General features: G+C 34.9%; 2 protein-coding genes across 2 annotated transcripts; one reads left to right on the forward strand and one right to left on the reverse strand.

Moving 5' to 3' along the window:
• Positions 1-609: 609 nt before the first annotated feature.
• Positions 610-11,988, reverse strand: LOC141337958 (uncharacterized). The gene is made up of 9 exons (XM_073843531.1): positions 11,955-11,988; positions 11,699-11,892; positions 11,562-11,610; positions 10,201-10,530; positions 9,803-10,126; positions 8,930-9,061; positions 7,434-7,742; positions 1,413-1,700; positions 610-683 (listed from the first exon to the last, which is right to left on the reverse strand). The coding sequence occupies exons 1-9, from the start codon at positions 11,986-11,988 to the stop codon at positions 610-612; spliced, it is 1,734 nt and encodes a 577-aa protein (XP_073699632.1).
• Positions 11,989-16,084: 4,096 nt separating this feature from the next.
• On the forward strand, positions 16,085-20,031 carry LOC141338499 (uncharacterized). The gene is made up of 5 exons (XM_073844068.1): positions 16,085-16,145; positions 16,536-16,862; positions 17,323-17,628; positions 17,738-17,833; positions 19,704-20,031. Exons 1-5 carry the CDS (start codon positions 16,100-16,102, stop codon positions 19,922-19,924), a joined length of 996 nt encoding a protein of 331 aa, XP_073700169.1. The 5' UTR covers positions 16,085-16,099; the 3' UTR covers positions 19,925-20,031.
• The last annotated feature ends 3,405 nt before the right edge of the window (positions 20,032-23,436 follow it).

The following is a 23,436-nucleotide window of genomic DNA, read 5'->3' on the forward strand; positions in this document are numbered from 1 at the left end:
ATTAATAGCTTTTTTTGGTGATTATCATCAAACATTGCAAAAAGAAAGTTAATAGTTGTGAGATATAAAATGTCTATCAGGAGTTACTATACAAAAATACATGCATTGAAAAAATACTGCTTCACAGTAAACACTAAAGTCAACACGGCACACTACAAAAGACATAAAACAGTAACCATATGCATATTTACATGTAATTTTCCCTAATATCATATGTGAAAGGATTTGATTAAATACATTGATTAGAAACAAGGCAACCCTAAATATATATTTTATTATTATTTGATTTATTTATTTTTTGCTGTTGTTCTTTACTGTTATTTGTTGAAGAACATTCCACAAATGGTTATTAATAGTGGAAGAAAAGTATTTCGATTTTTTTTTTTTAACTAAGTGGAATGTGTATTATCCAGTTGTTTAGTTAACTAAGAGTTTCATACACATTTTCCTGTTCATCTAGTTATACATGTTGCTGAGTTTAATGGCTCAACACCACACTGGTTAATTTTTCCCTTTCGTAAAATCAGAAATGTGTTGTTGAGCTCAAATGCTGTCACAGTGATTGACTTTGGTGGGCTTTATCACTTATTCACTCCACCCCCATCCTCTTCATCCTTCATCCTCTTCATGCAACAGCGGCATCGCTACAGTCGCTGATTCATTCTTTGGTTTTGCTGTGGAATCTGAATGAAAATACAGAGACAATCACAGAAACTGAAAAGAGAGAAAAACAATTTTGCATGTACATCATAAATGATGTTAATCTCAAAGAAGATGAGAGCCCCTATAATTATACTGAAAATTACAGAAATTCAAAGACAGAAATCACACACTTAAGTCCTAGGCTGTATACCTTATTTACACACATATATATATATATATATATATATATATATATATATATATATATTCATTCTTTGGTGTTTTGTCTTTTTTATTGATTGACAAACTGAACATGAACTGTTCCTGTTGGGATTGCTTTCATTATATTTCGTCACCTTAGAATTATAAGGTTCTATCTGACATTTTTGTCAAAATTGAGTTATTCACATATTCTTATTCTGGGACAATTTATTTACATTATTTGATGTTTCTTTTGTAAGCTGTGTACATTTGGGGCCTTTTTTTTTAGAAAACAAAAATGGTTCTGTCTACAGAAGTCTATGTGGAACACAAAAACTTTGAAGCTCAGTATCTCAAAAGTGCTCAGAACGCAGATAGAACCTTATAATTCTAAGGTGACGATTTCATGAAACCTTTTTACCCTATTAAGAACCTTTCTCCAATGGAAAGGTTTCATGGATGTTATCTAATCTTCAGGGAGACATAAATGCCCATAAAGAACCTTTATTTTTAAGAGTGTATTGTGTACATAAATATATAGCTGTTAAAATAAATGTTGTTCTACTCACCAGTGACAGTCACTTTGAATCTCCTGAATACGGTGTTTTCACTGTTAATGATCTGTAGTTTAAAATGTCCAGAGTCTGCCGTTTCGACGTTTCTGATGATCAGAGATCCAGTCTTCTTGTCCAGCTCCACTCTGCCTGCGAATCTCTTACCAATAGTCACTTCTGAATCAGCTTTAACAACAAGACAATTTTTAGCTCCAAATGTCCACAGTATCTCATCAGCTCTCTGTATTTCAGTATTAGTCTTTAGAGTGACAGAACCTCCCTCCGTCACTGACTTGTTCTCCACTATATGTCAAAACACACAGAAACAGAAATACAGGAGAAACACAAAAATGTAAATTAGTTTTGTTTATTAATATTTTAACCCAGTTTGGCATATTCACAGATGACTTTATTAGGGCCCGAGCCCAGAATGGGCGAAGGCCCTCTTGTTTTCCTAAGGATTCTTATTTTTTTTTTTTTTTTTTTTGTTAACCTTCCGGGCACTTAAGGGGGTCTTAACATACTCAAAAACTCTTGAAAATTTGCACACATGTCGGAATCTGCGGCCATCAGGACGCCACAGAGGCTGGTACCGGGGCGTGGCAAGGGGACTCTACAGCGCCCCCTGGAATTTTGAGGGCCATATAGCACACATACTTGAACGTACACATATGAAACTCGGTACACATATAGAACTCATTGAGCTGAACAACTTTTGTACTCTATGTCATTTTCTCAACGCAACAGGAAGTGAGATATTTAAGGCTGTGTAAAAAGCGCATGCTCTGGAATTTAACGTACTCCTCCCAGGATTTCCATACGATTGTCACCAAACTCGGTCAGCATGATCTCAAGACATTGTGGACGCTAAATTGCGAGGGGATTTTTGATATCTCGAACGGTTTGGCCGTGGCAAGGCGACAAAGTTATGGCGAGAAATGAGAAACAGGAAGTGTCTAATAACTGTTGCACACATTACCGGATTCTGATGAAACTTCACCAGATTGTTCGTTGTATGATGCCGATTCCATAAATGTGACTATTATAAGTCAAAGTTATAGCGCCACCAACTGGCAGCAGGAAGCGTGTCATTTTCAAAATGCTTTGAAATCAGCCTCTTAATTTTACTTGATTTTCTTTAAACTTCATCAAAATCATGTCAAAACACGGCCGATAAGAATATGTAAAGGGGTCGATGATAAATCAAATGCTATTGCCATGGCAACGTGTCAAACTTTAAAATTAGATTCCTGTCTTTTCGAGGCAGATAACATGCTAAGAATTTCATGAAACTCAACACACACATCAATATTAATGATAGTTAGACACTGGCAAAAGATCATAAATGGGCGTGGAGCAGGCACTCTATAGCGCCATCTTTTGACAAAAGTTGGGGGGTTAGTTTTTCCTACAGTCACCAAACTCTGTACATATATTGTTCTCATCAATCTGGACAACTTTCTAAATTAAACTCATTAGCTAAGACCAACAGGAAGCCGGATATTTCCATTTGAATGTGTTTTTTTGGAAAAATCAGGCTGTAAACAAATTCGCACTTCTTCTAAGAACAACCAGCTATTCACACCAAACTTTTTTAACATGAAGAGAAGATTCTGAAGATGTTAAATTGCGAGCGGATATTGGATATCTTGAACGGTGTTGACGTGGTGATTTTTTAAAGATGTAGTAAAAAACATAACCGTCATTTTTTTTATATCTTTAAAGTGCAGCATCCAAACTCTTTACAACTTTTTTCACACAGAGATCTAATCATTCTGAGCAAGTGCTGTTAATATAAATTTTCTACAAGCTTCAATGAATTAATGAAAATTAAAAAACGAAATCAGAAACCTGCTGTCACTCTGGGTGAATGTCTCTACTGTATGTATGTGCGTTCAGTCAGGCACAGAGAAGCTCATTATTGCAGGGGGGAGGGGTGACAGGCAGAGAGGGTGACAGAGTAGAGAGCCATCCTACAGACCATCTTTGAGGAAGAAATGCACATATATGTACTTTAATTACATAAATATGTCTGATCTTTGAGAGTCTGATATTTTGAGAAAATATAAAGGGTCATTAAGTCTTTCATTGTTTGTATTTTGCAGTTGTTGTTTTTTTATTTATTTTTTACTGAACTATACCATGAACTTGTCCTATTCAGTCACATAGCAAAAGATTAAGAAAAATACAACTTTTAAGCATGAGTGATTTATCTTCATTGTAGACAATATTTGCATAGTGTTATTTATTAAATATAAAATTATAATAATTAATAATTTCAAGACAAACTTTGACAACAAAACAAACTTTGCTGTTATCTCTTCAAAACATCTGAAAACCATCATTTTAAGATCAGTTATATATATATCGCCCCATTAAAATACTCAACTTGATTTTTAAAGATATTTTGAAAGAATTAAGCGTTTATAGAGCACTTTATTGTGTATTGCTGTACACAATGTAATGTTAAAAGATACTAATTTACCTTTAAACAATATATGAATACTTTTTTTAGCATAATATTAATTAACATTAATAAATGCTGTTTAATTTTTGTTCAACAACAATGTTAACAAATGAAACTGGATGGCAAAATTGTATATATTGTGTGTATGTGTCTGTGTGTTGATTTTAAAGTCTAACCCTTTCAATTCTGTAAACTTTAAATCCAACTGACTGAGGGTTACTGTGAATGCATGTGCCAACTGGGCACAGTTTTCCTAATTGATTCTTTCTTTTATTATTATTATTATTATTATTATTATTATTATTATTATTATTCTTTCTTAGTTATGTAGCGCTTAAAAGTGATATCTTATAACAGGAGTCACCTGCAAAGCAATGTCCACACACAAATGGAACAGATAGCTTACGATGACATTTAAGCAGAAGTGGTGGACGTAAAGCAAGCAATAATAACATTTTGTTATCATCATGAATTACATGTTCTTATCATCATCCTCAGAATATAGGGAAAATGTTCCCTATATTGTGAACGGCTTTGGGATATCTTGAACGGTGTTGATGTGGTGATTTGTTGGAGACACTCTATAGCGCCACCTTTTGACAAAAGTTGGAGGGTTAGTTGTAGCTACAGACATCAAACTTGGTCGGTATATTGGTCTCATCAAGCCGGACAACTTTCTAATTTACACCCATTAGCTACGACCAACAGGAAGTCAGCTATTTTGATTTGAATGTGGATTTTTGGAAAAATATAGCTGTGAATAAATTCATATCACTCATAGCAGAATCAGACAGTGCACACCAAACTTTGTCAACATGATGCCAAGATACTGAAGATGTTAAATTGTGAACGGCTTTGGGATATCTTGAATGGTGTTGATGTGGTGATTTATGAAAGTAACAGTAAAAAAGATGAAGAGTTATTTCCATATATCTTTAAATTGCATTATTCTAACTCATCAAAACTTTTTACATATAAAGAACAAGAAATTCTTAGGAAATACGTGTAGTTTCAAAATGTTGTCATGCTCAGAGGCCCCAAAAACATTAAAAGTGTCATATAAATTTGTCAGATTAAAGCTCTAGTACCAGGGATGAACACTAGAGGTCCTCATAAAATAAGGAATCGTTTGCCTCTAATGCTATTTAGCTCATTCTCAGTGTATAAGAATGAAAATAATCCATAGAATCAGTTGATATATACTGTACCGTCAATGTACTTTTACATAATTATTTTGTATAGGTGCTTAAAGAGCATTAAAATCTTTTTTTAATCTTTTAAGGAAAAATTATATGATTTATATACATATATACACTCTCACTGATAGAATAAAAAAATCTTATAGGTATGACACTATACTGCTCAGTTCACTTAATTAGAATGAGAAACAAATACATCAACTAAGTTAATATGTATTTATTTTTAATATATTTGTTTATAATTATTTCACAGATGCTTATAGATCATTAAAATAATATTTAAAAATGGTTGTAGATCATAAAACATGGTAACTATTTAAAATAGGGTCTCTTTTGTTAACAATGGTTAATGAACTAACAAACACGAACGAACAACGAACAATATATTTGTACTCGATTTTCTTCAAACTTCATCAGAATAATGCAAAAACACGGCCGACGAGAGTCTGTAAAGGCGTCCCTGATGCATCAAATGCTGTTGCCATGGCAAATAAATAAAAATAAAAAATACATTCAAATATTTGTTTCCTGTGTTTTTAAGGCAGATAGCGTGCTTAGAATTTCATTTTCCATTTTCAATTTTCAATGATTTATTATATATTTAAAGTGCAGCATCCTAACTCTTTGAATCTTTTTTCATACAAATAACTATTCATTCTGATCAAACACAGTTCATTTCATAATTTTACAAAACTCCACGAATGAAAGAAAATTAAAAAACATATCTGATCTCACTCTGCTCTGCACTCTATGTGTGTGTTTGTGTGGTAAGTGGCTGAGTGTAAGGAGGGGGGACGGGTGGTAAGAGAAAGAGTCAGAGAGGAGGAGAGACAGTTAGGGTTAGTCCAAAGGGTTACTGTGAATGCATGTGCCAACTGGGCACCGTTTTCCTGATGCTATCGGGATGGCGACTGCACAGACAGCGAGGGCCCGGTCATCGCTGCTTGCAGCTTTAATTTTGATTGGGTTTGGTTAACCATATCTACAAGAAATATATTATCTAAAACTAATAATTAAATAGAAGCAGCAAATGCTATAGCCTATTTGACACAATGGACTTTCAAACAAAATATCACTTCCTCTTACTGTTGGATTAAAACAAATGAAAAATGTTTACTGTTGTGAGTAATGTGATCATAATATATGTGACCCTGGACCACAAAACCAGTCATAAGGTTAAATTTGACAAAACTGAGATTTATACATCATATGAAAGCTCAATAAATAAGCTTTCTATTGATGTATGGTTTGTTAGGATAGGACAATATTTGGCTGAGATACATCTGTTTGAAATCAGAAATCTGAGGATGCAAAAAAATCAAAAAGACTAAGAAAATCACCTTTAAAGTTGTCCAAATTAGGTTCTTAACAATGCATATTACAAATCAAAAATTACATTTTGATATCTTTAGAGTACGAATTTTACAAAAAAATCTTCATGGAACATGAACTTTACTTAATTTCTTAATGATTTTTGGCATAAAAGAAAAATCAGTTTTTGGCTATTGCTACAAATATACCCCAGCGACTTAAGACTGGTTTTGTGGTCCAGGGTCACATATGTTATATATATATATATATATATATATATATATATATATATGATCACATTACTCACAACAGTAAACATTTTGTGTTTTTTATCTTTAATCCATAATCATTAAAATTGAAACAAATAAAGGCTTGAAATATTTCACTTTGTGTGTAGTGAACTAATATAGCATACAAGTTTCACTTTTTGAAACAAATTATTGAAATAAATAGACTTTCCCTCGATATTCAAATTTTTTGGCACATACCTGTAAATCAATTAATGGACAGGAATATATTTAATAATATCAGGCAAAATATTTAAAAAAAAGTTTTTTATTGGGGTATATTAAATTTAAACAAACATTAAATAATCTATAATTAGATTATAATCAGATTCATACAATTGATATAAAACTATAGGCCAACTATAAGTACACCAAAGTTATCCAAAATAACTAGATAAATGCATTTGAATGAATTTATTTCTGTTCAAATGGATGGAAACTGATAGAAAAAAAATGCTTTAAAAAATGTATTATTCTGTGGTTACACGTTAATCTCTTAAATGCTAGCATGGTCTATGGTGGTGGTCTGACAAACAGCCTGAAAGGGATTTGTAGTTATTTAAACAAATTAGAATATAGGATTAAGTTTTCAGATAATCATATACATTTGACTCAATATTGTTTAGGCTTAAAGCAAGGATTCAGAAGAAACAAGAATTTTGATTCTGTCACACATTGTTACTTAATAGTGTCAGTAATTCAAATTTCAATGTAGTCTTAAATTTAGATTATCTAATCTATTCCCACAGTGCAGTATCATTGATCTACTCACTTGTGACAGTAAGAACGAATCTTTTGTTGACTTTTCTGGTTTTGCCGCTGATTTTTAGTATATAGAGTCCAGAGTGAATAGTCATGATGTTACTGATGGTGAGAGATCCCGTCTTTTCCAGCATAAGTTTGCTTCTGAATCTTTCATCAAAACCCTCATATGTCTTTATATCTCCACTGATTTCAGCAATTAGATCACTGTTGTCGTGATACCACCACTGTATCTTATCATCTGTCTGTAGGTCAGTTTTAGGATCCAGAGTAATAGAATCTCCATCTGCCACTGACAGTTTCTCCTCTTCAGTTGGTTCTGCACAGTGAAATGTTTTCATGAGATCAAGCTAAACTTTACAAAAAAATTCTACATCACTTTCACTGTGACAAAAGGTACATTTATACTGTTTAACTGTTGTCATTAAAATGTATACAATATGATAAAGTAGACTTGACATTTGTATTTATACCAAATTTGCAATTCCACAAATAACATTCCCAACTCTAAGGTTAGAAGAGCCAGGATATTTTTTATATAACTCAGATTATGTTAATCTGAAATAAGATCATATACATCTACATATACATATACATATACATATAAAGGATGGCTTGAAGGTGAGCATAATGTGGGGTTTGGATTTGGTTTTGTTTCATGTTTTCATGTCTTTTAATTTGAAGTTTAGCTATGTTCCTTGTCTATTCTGTAAAAATAGTGCACTGAAGGCAAGACAAAGGCTTGGCCTGACAAACTTGACATAAACAGACTTGACTTGACTTGACTTGACTTGACTTGACTTGACTTGACTTGAAACATAGACTCACCAAACAGCAGGTACATACATCAATATATACTGCAAAGAACAATAGAAACAGAAGGGCTATTTATACTAAACAAAGCAGGTCACATGACAAGAACCAACAAATGGGAAACAAGGAACAAGACCATAGCAACCAATGAACAAACAGAACAGAGAATCAAGACATAAACCAATGAAACATGACACATTGAACTGAGGAACCAATGAATACATGAGGGCAAAGGAAGCAAGACTAGACAAGGAACAGTCTTGTTTGTTTTGGATTATGGAATTTGCACTTGTGTAGAAAAAAAAAAGTGTTTTTTCAAGGAACACTTGTGTTCTCACAATGCTCGTCTTCAGTGGACAATTGTTAGAGAATAGACGAAGAACATGGCTAAACTTCAAAATAAAAGACATGAAAACATGAACATGAAACAAAACCAAATCCCAAACCCCCCATTACAGTGAGTACAGTAATTCCTGGGATAATTAAAACTTTTGGCAACATTAAATTTGCCATTATTTGTATGGTAATGTTGATGCACTGTCACATGAATTTGGCATATGCACATTGTCATGCAAAGATTTTGATTTAACAATAACATTTACCTTCAAATTAAAAAAGCATGCATATACACATATTTTTCTTGTTTAATAAAGCTTAGAGTTTTCCTCTTGCTGTATCAGCTGTAATACTCACCTACTTGTTTTTGTAGTTCAGAGATCTTGCGGCGATAGTAAATCACAACAGAACATACCACTGCAACCCCAATCAGAGCAGCAACAACGATCCCTGCTATTAGATCTGAAGACAGACCTGAATCTGGAACAGCTAAGGAGAGACTTGTGTTTAAACATACTTGGTAAAGCTCTTATTCTGATTCTGAGATAGTGAATATGATTATCTGAAAATACAGAAAATACAAATGAAGTCCTTTGGTCACTACAGTGATATTTACCAGCAATTTGTGAACATTTCAAAAGTGAAAATTGTTTCTACACCATTTCCCCCCTATTTAAATAATTTATTTCATTTCAGCTTTATTTCAACTACCACAATAATTTTAGCTTTATTTAACTATAACAACACTGAAATCGTGTATCAACTTTTGTGCAATTTAAACTTTAACCTTATTTTTTTCTTTGAAAAACATCACATCAGCAAATTACTCAGCCCTTAATTGTTAAAAAATGATCTGTATCTGCAACTATATCAGTTTAGTTTAATCTGTTACTCTAAGTTACTCTAGGAACACCAAGGTCCAGTTTCACAGACAGGGCTTAGACCAAGCCAGGATTAGGCCATAGTTCAATTAGGACATTTAAGTCATTTTTATAAACATGCTTAGGAAAAAAATCATTGCTGGTGTGCATCTTGAGACAAAACAAAGGGACTGATATATTTTAAGATCAGTCAGTGCAATTTTGTTTCAGTTGAAACAGCTCAGACATTTTAGTCTAGGAATAGGCTTAAGCCTTGTCTGTGAAACAGGGGGCAAGTGTTCTTAATTAGTCCAAGTATCTAATCACTGACCTAATCTATAAGTCAATACTTTGAAAGACTTGCACTTACCACTGACAGAAAGAAGGAATCGCTGTGAGCTCTCACTGCCTCTGATTTGTAGTTCATAAAGTCCAGAGTCTGTGGATCTTGTGTTCTTGATAGTCAGAGATCCAGTTTCATCGAGTTGCAGTCTGTCTCTGAATCTCTCATCAGCATTGTTTAATGAGGTCTCATTAGTTTCTACATCAATTTTAGCCAGGAGAATGCCTTTATCTCCAAACCTCCACACGATCAGATCATCTCTCTGTACTCCAGAAAAATCACACTGTAGAATGACAGCATCTCTCTCCATCACTGACACTGACTTCACTCCATCCGTCTCACCAGCCATGGCTGGAAAATAATCAAATCAGAGTTGGAATATTTTAACACTGCTTTCACAGTATGCGATCTTGTGGGATACTAACCTATGACATTAACATTAAATATCTCTGTTGTAGTCTTTTTTCTAGAGATGGTGAGTTTATATTGTCCAGAGTGTTTGATTCTGGTCTTTCTGATGGTGAGCGATCCAGTCTTTTGATCCACCTGCAATCTGCCTCTAAATTTTCCATCGGCAGTGACAAAAAATGAAGTCAGACCATCCTTTCTCGTTATTTGAGATATGACAGAGTCTTTGGGTCCAAACAGCCACAATATCGTGTCATCGTTCAGTACCTCAGTAAGATTTGTTTGCAGAGTAACAGAATCTCCCTCTATCACTGACACTGTCTCATCTGTATGTGCATTAAACACACCTGCAAAACACAAATGAATAATTATAGCTTAATCTGATAGTATACAAACCTCCATTTCAAATGCAAACACTGTCTGAGACAGATACAGCATTACTGTTCCGATAAAAGATGTAAAAAATGTAAATATTAAAATATAAAAGTGATCATTACAGTAACCATGACTTCTGAAATGTGTCAGATATTGTGGTCCAAAAGGGTTACTTCATAATATTAGCTAAACATTACTGTAACCTTCTACACTCATTGAACTATGTTTATTACCAGCACAGATGTAAACAGTGTATGTAAGAATAAATTTGGAAAATCTTCTATTTTCACTTACCAGAAATGTCTGTTAATGGAGAAAATGCCTGTTAACTTAAAGAGTAGCTTTGCTTAGAAAACCTAAGCCTATGGAAGTTTGTTTGGGCAATCAATAATAATAAAAAAAGACAAACAAATTTGCATTCAAACAATTCTGACCTTTTTCTCACAATTGTGAGTTTACATCTTGTAATCCTATTTTATTTTCTCACAGTTTAAAGATATAAACCTGCAGTTCTGACTTTTTTCTTAAAATTGCATGATATAAACTCACAATTGTGAATTTTTAGCCACAATACACTTGTGATTGTAAAAAAAGGCAAGACTGTGAGAAATAAGTCACAATTGCGAGTTCAGGCCTATATCCAGCAATTCATAAGAGCACTCTTTTGTGAGTTGTCCTTGTCTAAAATTCTGACTTTATTTTTCACAATTGCAAGTTTATATTGTCACAGTTAAGTTTATATTGTCACGGTTACTAGGGGTGAGGTGAAGATGAAATCAAAAGTTTCTAAAAGTAATGCACAAGCTAATTCGAAACAGGAAGGTATAAAACACACACGACAAGACCGGATGAAGAAACACTGAACTGAATACAACTTATATAGACAGGTAAGAATGATATACTAATTAAGACAAAAGTGAACAGGGTTAACTAATAACGACACAACGAGGACAGGAACAGGAACAACCAAATTTGGGCACATAAGTGAGAAACCAACACAAACAGTCCTGGGGTGTGACAGTTTGCCCCCTCCAGGAAGGCGTGACTTTGCTCTGCAGAGAAAAGAATGAGACGGAGGAGGGTTAGGAAGAGGACAAAGGAGTGGATGTGGGATGGTGAGGATTAAGGTGTAGTCTGGGCCTCAGAGGCGGGAGGTGGGGACAAGGGATCCTCAACGGCAATGGAGCTGGAGATAGGCAGACCCACGGCAAGCCCACGCCACAGACGGTGAGCTGAGGGGCTGACGGGATCCAGCAGAGAAGGCATTGAGGAAGGGAACAGGTTAATGAGAGGAGGCAGGAGAGGGAGGTTGTGTGGTGTATTTTGGGTGAAGACTGAAAGACGGGTATCTCTGAAAGAAAGTTAATTAAATCTCCCAGGTCCAAATCGTGCTCACCCCCAGCAGTGGCACCGTGGGCGGGGCTTTCCATTGCCCCTACAATCTCAACAACTGTATCCACTGTCGCTTGTGCTGTCGGCTCTTTGACCTGGTCAAGTTTGGGCCTCAGGCTCCAGGGCGATCATCAGCTCTGTTGCTCCTGATGGCGATGGCTCAGTGACTGCGCCATGCCCTGGCTCTCCATCTGCAGTGGGCTCGGGCAGCTCCACGTAGCGGGGTGATGGTGGCCTGGGCTCTGGTCAGATTTGACTTGCAGGAAACCAGCACCCACTCGATGAAATGCGGTGAGGCTCTCTCGAGAACCATCCCTGGATGACTGCGCTCATGTAGTGGTGTTCAGTCCAGTTAGAGCAGAGGCAGTCTGGGTAGTGTGTGAGGTTGGCTAGGAACACAAAGTAATTTGTGTGGTCCTCGAGAAAGCGACCCACCTGCTCCAGCAGGAGGATGAGGATGGCAGGATCATCCATTTCACAAAACAAAAACTGAAAAAATAAAAATAAAAAAATACAGGGAAACACGCCGCTTCACTTATAGGTCCGGTCTTCTGTCATTGTTACGCGTAGAAGGACTTTCACGAAGATTAAATCAAAAGTCTTTAAAGGGTTATGAAACCCCAGCCTGCCATTTTTTTTTTTTTTTTTTTTTTTTTGATTTTAGCAGAAGTGTTTGTGTTTCACATAATAGATAACAATGTTAGCATCTGTTCATATCAATCGTTAGAGAGAACTGGTTAACTTTGAGCTTTATAAAAATGCTATGCATTTAGTCCTATGCAACATCTGTTTTTAATTGTTTACGGTATCAGTTTTTAAATTGTTTGGGTCAACTAACGTTATAGACAAGTAGACAGATATGAATCTTTAACCATACTGAAAATAAGTAAGTAGTGTTAGCTGATGCTAACTGTCTAGCTAACAAGCTTGCTGGTGCTATATAGGTTGAGGTAATTAAAGGTCCAAATATTTTTATTCAATCACCTTTACATCTGAGGAAAAAAGAAAGGATGTGATGTTCCGAACATGGTAACTACAGTTATATCAAAGTGGGAAGTGATGCCCTCTGGGGGCATTAGTCCGGGGGTGTTTTTATATCACTGACAAGAATTGAGAAAAAAAAAATATTATGAAAATATAATTATATTTTCATTAAAATGTTCTTCCTAACTGCAGGCCTTATTCTCATATCATATAAAACTGTGATTTTCTGCAAAACAACAAGCTTTAAACTGGTGAAATTAGATGGTCAAATCTGTTTTCTCTCAGGTAGGCTACACCGCATTGTAAGCTTCACAGTGAACATTACTACATGACTCTCGTCAACATAGTTCATATTAACAGCAAAAATATATTGAATCCATATAGGCTAGGTATTTTGATCAGTAAGATAATAAAATATAAATATATATAGAATGTATATAATTATGTAAATATATATTATATATTACATTCTTTAACCTATTGGTACTTTTGTAATTTCACTTGAGTAAAACTGAAAAAGGAGTACTTTTACTGCAGTAATATTTATTTATAAAAAGGAGTACTTTTACTGCAGTAATTATTTATACGTTTCTGTACTTTTACTCAAGTACTTGATTTGTGTACTTCGTCCACCACTGAAGCTAAGCTCAACAGAATCGTGTGTGATGCGCAACACTGTAAACGTCTAAAAGGAATTACGTTGCAACATGGGTATATCTTAATTTAATTTAATCAAGGCGCTTGCATTTGTTGCACAGCGGATGTCTAAAACGAAACTAAAAATAATTTAGTCTTCCAAGCTTAAATCCACTTACCGCCCAAAAGCAACAAGAAAAGAGACAGCAGTAACATCATCTCTGCTTTTGTAGAGCTGCGAAGATTGAGGCTAGCTAATACAGATCAATCAACTGAAATTATTTAGATATATTTTTTTATCTAATCTCCACTGTGCTCGTCGTTCATAAGCCTGCCGCACCCAAGTGGCTAAAAGTGCGAATACCTCACAAAAATTGCATACACGTTTAACAATAGCCCCGCCCCTGATTGTGGCTGTAGAGTGAGTATACCGTCATGTCTTCATTTATCTCTGTGGTCTTTATTGTTTTACATTTACAAAATCACTTTTTTTCTGAGAGGCTATTTCGTATTTATGAGAAGCAGTAATTACATGTTCTGTTATATTTTTCTTATGAATGATTTAACCTTTTTTTAAGCTTTTATTATTATTATTATTTATTAGAGTGGTGGGCAAATGTCCAGGGAATATGGTTCATGCCTTTGTTTTGTTCTCTGAACTTCACAAATTTGTTGATTGATCTTGTGAATGTTTTTATTATGTATTATAAACCGGGATTTATTATGGATTGGCAATAGAGCAGGGGTCCTTGAATATGGAAGTATAGAAACTGATTTAAAAGAATTATGAGGTGAGAAATCAAATTTGCCTTGATCTTTTGACATATGAGAGGTCTTTTTTCTGTCACGGTTCATGGGTTCACGCACTCGTTGCATTGTACCTGTGTCGGGATGGGTGTGTGTGGATGTCTGATTTTGCTTCAGCTGCGGCTCGTTAGCTCAGCTATTTAATGCGTGTGCTGTTTCCATTGTGTTGTCAGATCGTTGTCGTGTTTCTGGTTGTTCCTTATGCCTGCTTCTATTGACAAACATTTAACCACACCTACTCTATTCAATTCAATTGCTTAGCAGCTGACATTTACCTACACTGATACATTATACAGATTTAGTTCAGTTTCTGACATGCACTTGAGTCTGCCAACAAGAAGACAAATAAATGGAAGTGTAAAGGAACGTTAATTTTGATGCATCCAGTTTATACAGTTTGTTTGATCATTTCTGTAGTGACACTTCAGAAGTATCCCAGCATAGTGGACAGCTTGCTTTATTTTAATTTTAATGATTTTAATGACATCCTAAAAACACACATGTACAATTATATCCTCCTGACTACCAGCTATGGAGTTTTGTCCTCTGTACAGGACACGTTTTTAGTGATGCAAATCAATATAAAGCGATATAAATCTGGGTGTCCTGTGCACAGCACATTCAGGGCTTTTCAGAGATATCAAATGTTTGAAAGTTTCACCATGATCACACCCTCTTCTTGGTTTTTAAATATGGCTGTCATTAATTTAGTGACCAAATGTAACAACCTTATGGAAATATGATAATATTTTGTAATGATCATTTAAATCTGAAAAATGTTTACATTGTTTCTAATAAAACAACATCTCATGAAAATGTAATGTTTCAAATTAAAATTTAACTTTCTGAAACAGAACATTAATTTCATGCATGTCCACTGTAAAGGACACTAGGACTTGGTGCATGTTTATTTCACATTTTGGGAAACGTGAATAGGGAAAGAAATTATATTTCAATATTGCTATGAAATATTAGATATTATTATGAAAATCTTGACAATTATTACTCCCATTATTGCACTTATTTGTTCAATATATGTTGCCCCAAAAACATATTAATATGCAAATTATATACGTTTTATAGATGCATTGTTTATAATGGAAAAAAACGGTTCATGGCCATTTTAGGCAGCTTTTAGACATAGTTCTGATTTTTGTTATAAGCCAGAAATGACAAGAAGGCAGCTTCCCACAATACAAAGTCAATGGAAAGCATTGGATTGTTTTCCCCGCCAGTGGGCGTGGTTTTTGGATTATAACGCGTGTCGCTCTGTCTCTATGAATACTGCTCAACCAATCATATTTAAGGACTAGAAACGTTGCATAAACAAATATACTGTTATTATAATAAATTATGCTTCACTCACCGGTGACATCTACATTGAATCTCCTGAATGTGGTGGTCTATACATTAATTTTTGTTAAACAAATTATATTGTTCACAACTATTTTTTGAATCATCCACGCTAAGCCCTTCCCCAAACTCCACCAATGAATTAAAAAAAGCAGCGAACAAAATGTTATTCTAATCTTTATTATAAGCGATAAGAAAACACTGTCTATTCACTTTTCATGGCATAGCCTGAAGTCGCTCATGACCATAACGAGGCAACTAGCAGTGGGAACGCCTACTAGTGACCAAACCGTCTAGTTGCTGGCAGAATGAATAAGGAGTTTCCAGACATTTACAAGGTTTTACTTTGGTTGCAACCAGTCAGAAAACATGGTTCATGCTTTTGTCTTGTTCACGTTGTGTTTGTGTCTGGTTGGTAAGTTAAAAATGTGTTTTATAACTGCTTGTTAGCTATTATTAGTTTGTGTGCTTGTTTAGTCATCTTTTGAGAACTTCTGATTTATAACATTGATTATTAATTACACAAATTGGACCCTTGACTATGGGGCACAGACATTTAATTTAATGTTTGTCCCATTGCCTATACAAGGCTCAAATTCTCGGTTTGTTTAGTTTATTCAAAATTTCAAAATTCAAAATTTTATTTTATTTATTCTGTCATTTTATGCCCGTTGAACTGTTTGTTCCATCTTTTATTTTGCAACTTTTGTGTTTCTACTGCTGTTTTGAACTTTTTTTATTAGTAGAAAATGTCTTTTTGGGCAGCCTTAGTCTGTGACAAAACATGTTCCTGTTTGTTCTCCAGGTGTATTTGGTGTTGATACAGGAGAAATGCAGACTGTGTCAGTGATTAAGGGAGATTCTGTCACTCTGAATACTGATGTTCCTGAAGTACAGAAATATTTATTAATACAGTGGATGTTTGGAAGCACTCGGATAGCTGAAATCAACAGACTCACACAAACCAACTCAACGTATGATGGTGCTGATGGGGGATTCAGAGACAGACTGAAGCTGGATCAGACTGGATCTCTAACCATCACAAACACAAGAACCACAGACTCTGGAGTTTATCAACTAAACATTGTGAGGCAAGAGACCAGCTACATAAGTTTCAATCTTACAGTTTATGGTAAGAGAATTACAGCCCTTAATCTGAATTATAGGCATTGCAATATTGTAAAATGTTCTATTAATTTCAAAATTCCTTTGAAATATAGATACAAAAAGAACAAAATTAAATAATTGTAATTAAAATTACAATATGTTGACAAACTGTTGTGATTAAGAAACTGAAAATTGAACTACGAAATGAAGTTTAAGCAGTCTGATCCAGAGATGAGTGTTTTATGTTTCACTTCTGTTTGGACATGAAAGCCAATATTGAAGAAGACACTGAACTCCTAAACTTTCATTGTTATTCATCTTGTATAAGAGTTAAAGTCGTGTTTACTGCAAATCGTTCAATATTCATATTAAAGAAAATGTCTGCAATACAGATTTTAAAAGTTCAACAGTTCAAAAATCTGTCATGATATCTTTTCTCTTATTATTCTGCTAATCTGCATCTGTGACAAAATATGTTTCTCTAGATGTGGCACATGAAATGAAGTCAATATCAGTGATGGAGGGAGATTCTGTCTCTTTACACACTGATGTTACTGAAAAACAGAAATATTTGTTGGTACAGTGGAGGTTTGAAAGCACTCGAATAGCTGAAGCCAACAGACTCATGCAGACTAGCTCTACATACGATGAGAGATTCAAAGACAGACTGCAGCTGGATCAAACTGGATCTCTCACCATCACAAACACCAAAACCACAGACTCTGGACTCTATCAACTAACAATTGTCAGCAAAGAAACCAGCTACATGAATTATGATGTTACTGTCTATGGTGAGTATTACAGCGTAATATTTTCAATATTCCTTGAATCCATATTTTATGATATTGATGGGTTTAATTCCATTCAAAATGCAAAATCCACAAAATTCTTCATTATCAGAAAGATCATCAATCTCAAACTGTATGTCGTCCAGCTGTTCTGTGAACAATTCAACCATAAACTGGATTGAGGATGCCAACATTACTGAAAGTTCAGGTATGTCACGTTGTGATATTAGTGTTTGTTTACAAAGCAGAACTCTGTTGAATGTGTTCAAGTATGTCAATGTGAAAGTGCAAAAGCTAAAATCCACTGTTAAGGTCTGTTCAAACCTAGAACGATAAAACAGTTCTATATTTAAGTGAAGAGTCCACACCACAACTATACACCACAATAACAGTATCAAGAAACTACACCATTGGAATCACTTTCAGATTTATTTTCCAGCTGATAAATGATAAAAACACTGACAGCCAATCAGAACCCACCCAACTGTAATAATCTCAAGCATTAAAGGATAACTGTTGCCAAAATGCAACCTGGGCTGTTTTTTTTTACTGTAAACGAGACAAACTTATACCTCAAAGCATAATTGCGACAAACGAGCCGTTTTTGAGATTGACCGTGATTTCGTTTCGTGGTCAATGGCCGGTGAATGGGAGTACTAGGGGCATAAATTTGAGCGCATCAAAATCGATATTTTTACAACACTAAGAAGGCTCGACACACCATGACACTTTGCTCGAAGTATCGCCTGTGTCTCTACACAAACTCGAGCATTGAGAACATTGTTTGTGTACACAGAGTTTACTAAAAAGAAAGTTTTTGAACAACTCACTTTCACTGTTTGGGTTTCCGCTTGCAGCCATCTTGCCAGTCAAGAAGTGTCGATCTCCGAACGCGAATGATTGGACTCCATAGGACGAAATATTAGGCTTATATGAGGCTCTTTTTACAACTAGAAGGTTAATATTGTTTTTCATTTGCGACAAAACAACGAATTAGCCATGCATTTATATGGAAATATGCTTTAGGAGCTATCCATCTTCGCGTTCGGAGATCGACACTTCTTGACTGGCAAGATGGCTGCGAGCGGAAACCCAAACAGTGAAAGTGAGTTGTTCAAAAACGTTCTTTTTAGTAAACTCTGTGTACACAAGCAATCTTCTCAATGCTCGAGTTCATGTGTAGAGACCCAGGCGATACTTCAAGCAAAGTTTCATGGTGTGTCGAGCCTTCTTAGTGTTGTAAAAATATCGATTTTGATGCGCTCAAAGTAATGCCCCTAGTACTCCCATTCACCGGCCATTGACCACAAAACGAAATCACGGTCAATCTCAAAAACGGCTCGTTTGTCACAATTATGCTTTTAGGTATAAGTTTGACTCGTTTACAGTAAAAAAAAAAAAAAACAGCCCAGGTTGCATTTTGGCAACAGTTATCCTTTAAGAGTAACAGATGACAAAACTGCAGAATGTGCTTAGAATAAACATGACATTGTGTTTTGGTATGGAAAATAATATAGTTCATGCTATTATCGTTGTTGGTGTGACCAGATCTTTAGTTTGTGGAGACATTGGGCTAAACATGGTGTCGAATCATGATACTGCAGAATAATTGACAGCATATAATTCTGCAAAAAGGCTTTTATCAAAACTTACATTGTATTTACAGATACACAGCATGACCTGTTTGTATATTAGGGTTGAGTGCATTTGCGTGCATTTTCTTATTTAGCAGGAACAGAGAACAGACTGCAGAAGAGTGACAGAGAAGTGAAGAGTGTCTTCAGGGCGGTTTGGGGGGGGGGGGGGTTGTATCCCATGCTCCTCTGCTGCTCTAGAGATCATTAGCACTCAGTGCGAAAACCATTACGTAGAAAGTATCACATAATCACACAGATTTCTTAGGGAGTCCTAAAAATGAATTAGAATTATTTATGTTAGCCCATGCGATTCCAGCTAATGTTAGTTAGCTGAGGAAGGAAAATGTGCATGCAAGTATGCACAAGGTTTGTGAATGCCGTACGTGTATTTGGACGAAAAATAAATGCACAATTCTATTTGAGTGCTTTTTTTCATTACAGACTGCATCCACTGTTGTGGATTTACTGAAACTGTAATCCGATTGGTTATCTCTGCTCTGGTGGGCGTGGCTGCTGTTGCTGTGCTGGTTTATGACATCAGATCTACAAGAAGTGAGCTGAACAGGACAGAAGAGAACGAGTATCTTTATCAGACCCATGGAGTAAAATCAGACCAACAGTATGAACTGAGCAGAAGGTTTACTTCAAGATATGTCTGCTGAAGGTTACTGGTATAATCTAAAAAATAATTAATACTAATGCTATTTTTTAACAGATTATGTTTAATTGATTTACATTTTTTTTACATAATTTTGATCGATCTACCAAATTAAACACATTAAACACTGTAATTATAATTATGCTAAACAAAATAATAATTAGCAACACAAATGATGGTAGGGAATGATTTCATAAGATCTTGTTTCTGTTGCACCCTTCGAAATGACTCTTACAATCTTTAATGAATTTTCTTATTTTATTTTAAAGAATTTTCTGTTTTACTGTTCACTCTAATAATGTCATTAAACATTACAATTCAAATATAGTAGTTGTATATGGGATTCACTGAGTTCACAAAGCCTGATACACTAGCAGACGTAACACTTAAATTATTTAAAGGCAACATACGTGATTAACATGAATTAAGAAAACTAAATGGAACCTTATACTATAGTGAACCTATTTCTACATTTAAAAATATATTACTACTTACAGCCACTAGGCGGAGCTCCAGCAGTGTCATTTGTTATATGTGACCCAGGCTTAAGTAGCATGGGTATATTTGTAGCAATAGCCAAAAATTCATTGTATGGGTCAAAATTATGTATTATTATTTATATTATATTATTTTTCTTTTATCACAACAATCATTAGGATATTAAGTAAAGATCATGTTCAATAAAGATATTTTGTAAGATGTCTACCATTAATATATCAAAACTTAATTTTTGATAAGTAATCAAAATCTAATCACCCTCAGATTCCAGGTTTTCAAATAGTTGTATCTCGGCCAAAAATTGTCATATCCTAACTAAATAAATCTCAGTTTCTAAAAATTTAACATTGTGACTGTTTTTGTGGTCCAGGGTCACATATGAGACACCTGTGGCCTGTAGCACGAAGCCGATTTCAGTTTTTACCCAGGTAAGTTCGCATTTAGTTTGAGCAAACTTGAGTTTTTGGGTGAACTGGTTAACTTTGCATCATTACATAGAGTCAAAACACATAATTTGTAATTTTTTAATGGTTATAATAGGAATTGTACTGTTGGAACTGTAACTGTTGTCTAATGTTGGCACGTTAAGACCACTCTTAATGAAACACGGTGCACTACTGGAGAGTGTTTACAGTTCTGTGTAACAAAGACAGACAAAAGTTAAATAAAAATAGACCAAACCAAAACCAAGGACCCCCCCAAACACCAAAACTTAATAAAATAAATAAATTTTAAACCTGTTTGTAGGAAAAAAAAAAAAAAAAAAACTATTAGAACTTCTGTGATGGTTTCTTTTGTTTTGTTTTTCGGCAGTTTAGTGGGTTGTCAGCTGACTTTTAGCGATCTGGTCATCCTAACGGTCAGTATTCTCTTGCATATGTCCAATATGTTAACCTCCATCACGCATAGCAAAGATGAGGTGTGGTCAGTGTGTTGTTTAGTGTTCGGTAGATTGTTTGACCACTTACAGGCACTAGATGGAGCTCCAGTAATGTCATTGAATTACGAGAGCCATCCGAGCCGCTCCTCTGTCCTATAAACAGCACTGACAACACAATACTGAATAGCAGACGACATCCTCACATTACTGGAAGCAAGCTTAAAGATTTTGACGTGATGTTACTATGTATTTAAGTGAATATGGAATTTATGTCAGTGGAGTGTTATTCTGTGCACTTGTATCAGTTTAGAAAAAGTGATTTCTAGATAAAGGATTTGGTCTGCTAACTCAATAAAAAATATATATTATGTGTTATGCACCCTAAGAGGCACAAAATTCCATATTTATCCACTAAATCAAAGATATTGTGGTATAAACAACATTTTGTTGTGATGTGACAAGAAAACATTAAACAGGAAATAACTTCACAGATAGGATCCCGTAGACCCTTATGATTGTGTGTAAAGGTCAATAAATCTAAAATAAAATATATCAAATAAATATATAATGTCTATAACATAGAAAGAAAAGTTTAGATTCACAACACATAGAAACTAGTTTCAGGTTATTTCTAGCAAAGGTTAGCAGAAGTTTTTTTTTTTTCCAGGAAACTATTTTTAAAATCACACCTAGACCACGCTTCCTGCTTTTTTTTCTTCTTCTTCTTCTTCTCGAACAACATATCTTGTTATTGTCTGTCAGTGTCTGGGATTCAAATTTGAATTTACCACACTGGTCACACAAATGTCTGCAGTTCTCAGTGAATGATGTTAAATCATGTAAATCATACATGTTGCATCTTTGCACTTTCCTCATTCCTCGTCTTACACATCTTCTGTTCTTCACTAAATAATCAGCTAATTAAATTTGTTAATCATTATTTATTATTTATCTTGGACATTCTGATTTGTCGTTGACCTAATTAACACTAGTAATTGTTATGTAAAAGTCAGTGGGGTTTATGTTAGCAGGACAGGAAGAAGCCCTTCACCCACATGCGACGTATGTGATACGAAACTCACTACAAGACGTTTGTCCGTCTATCAGACCAAAACCACATTTCTTTCCAGATCTAAAGGAATCGGGCCACGTCAGGTTTCGTTTTGACTGAACGCAAAAAGTATGAAAAAAATTAATTCGATGGAACCGCTGTTTACAAGAAACCCGCACCTGCTGGTTTATGCTGGTCATGTTGCTGGTCAAGGACCAGCATAAATCAGCAAAGGCCCAGCATAAACCAACTAAAACCAGCATCCCAGCACCAAAACATAGCCTACCTAACCAGCATTTTTTTTTTTTTTTTTCAGTAGGGATGTCTTCTATTGGTCAGCCTTGATATGATGCCTTGAAACGACTTTTAAAGCCAAAACCTAAATCATATATTTAACAGTATTGAAATGTGTAATCTTTGTTAACATTAAATAATTAAAAATATGCTATAATATAAATTAATAAAATTATATATTTATTTAAATGGAGACAGTTGAAGGCTATTCAGTCAATAATTAATTACAGTCATACAGCTATAAATGTGCATAACCCTTGTGCATAACTGAAAGACAGCACTAAGGCGTTCACTGACAATTGTGCGCGATCACAGAGGCGCGCGCACATGCTCACGGCGGCGCGCAGAGAAGTTCAGATCATCTGACTGAAAGTTGCGTCGTGCGTTATTTTGATACAGATCACGAAGCTTCAAATTCCTGTTTACATACAGTTCGTTTTTAAAATAGGATACATTTTTAAAAAAAATATCTTCAGAAACCCACGGAAACGCTGAGCAAAATTCGTTTTACTTGCGGGATTTTTTTCCCCCAGAAACGTTAAGTGATGTCTCAATCAAAGAATATCTTTTATGCATTTGTTTGCTTCTGCTTGCATTTTGAACGCCTAGATGGTAAGTTATTCTCTTTTTTATGCCATCAGTTCTTTATATAAAATCAGCAGTTACTCCTTGTTTTGTTTCTGATCCATGATGATCTACCAGCTTGTACCAGGTAATCACTTTGGACCAAATAATCTGTGATTGAGTGATAGTTCCTGTTCCATTGTTCTCCAGGTGTGTTTGGTGTTGAGAC

This window comes from Garra rufa, chromosome 7 (genome assembly GCF_049309525.1).
Source record: "Garra rufa chromosome 7, GarRuf1.0, whole genome shotgun sequence".
NCBI classification, from domain to species: domain Eukaryota; kingdom Metazoa; phylum Chordata; class Actinopteri; order Cypriniformes; family Cyprinidae; genus Garra; species Garra rufa.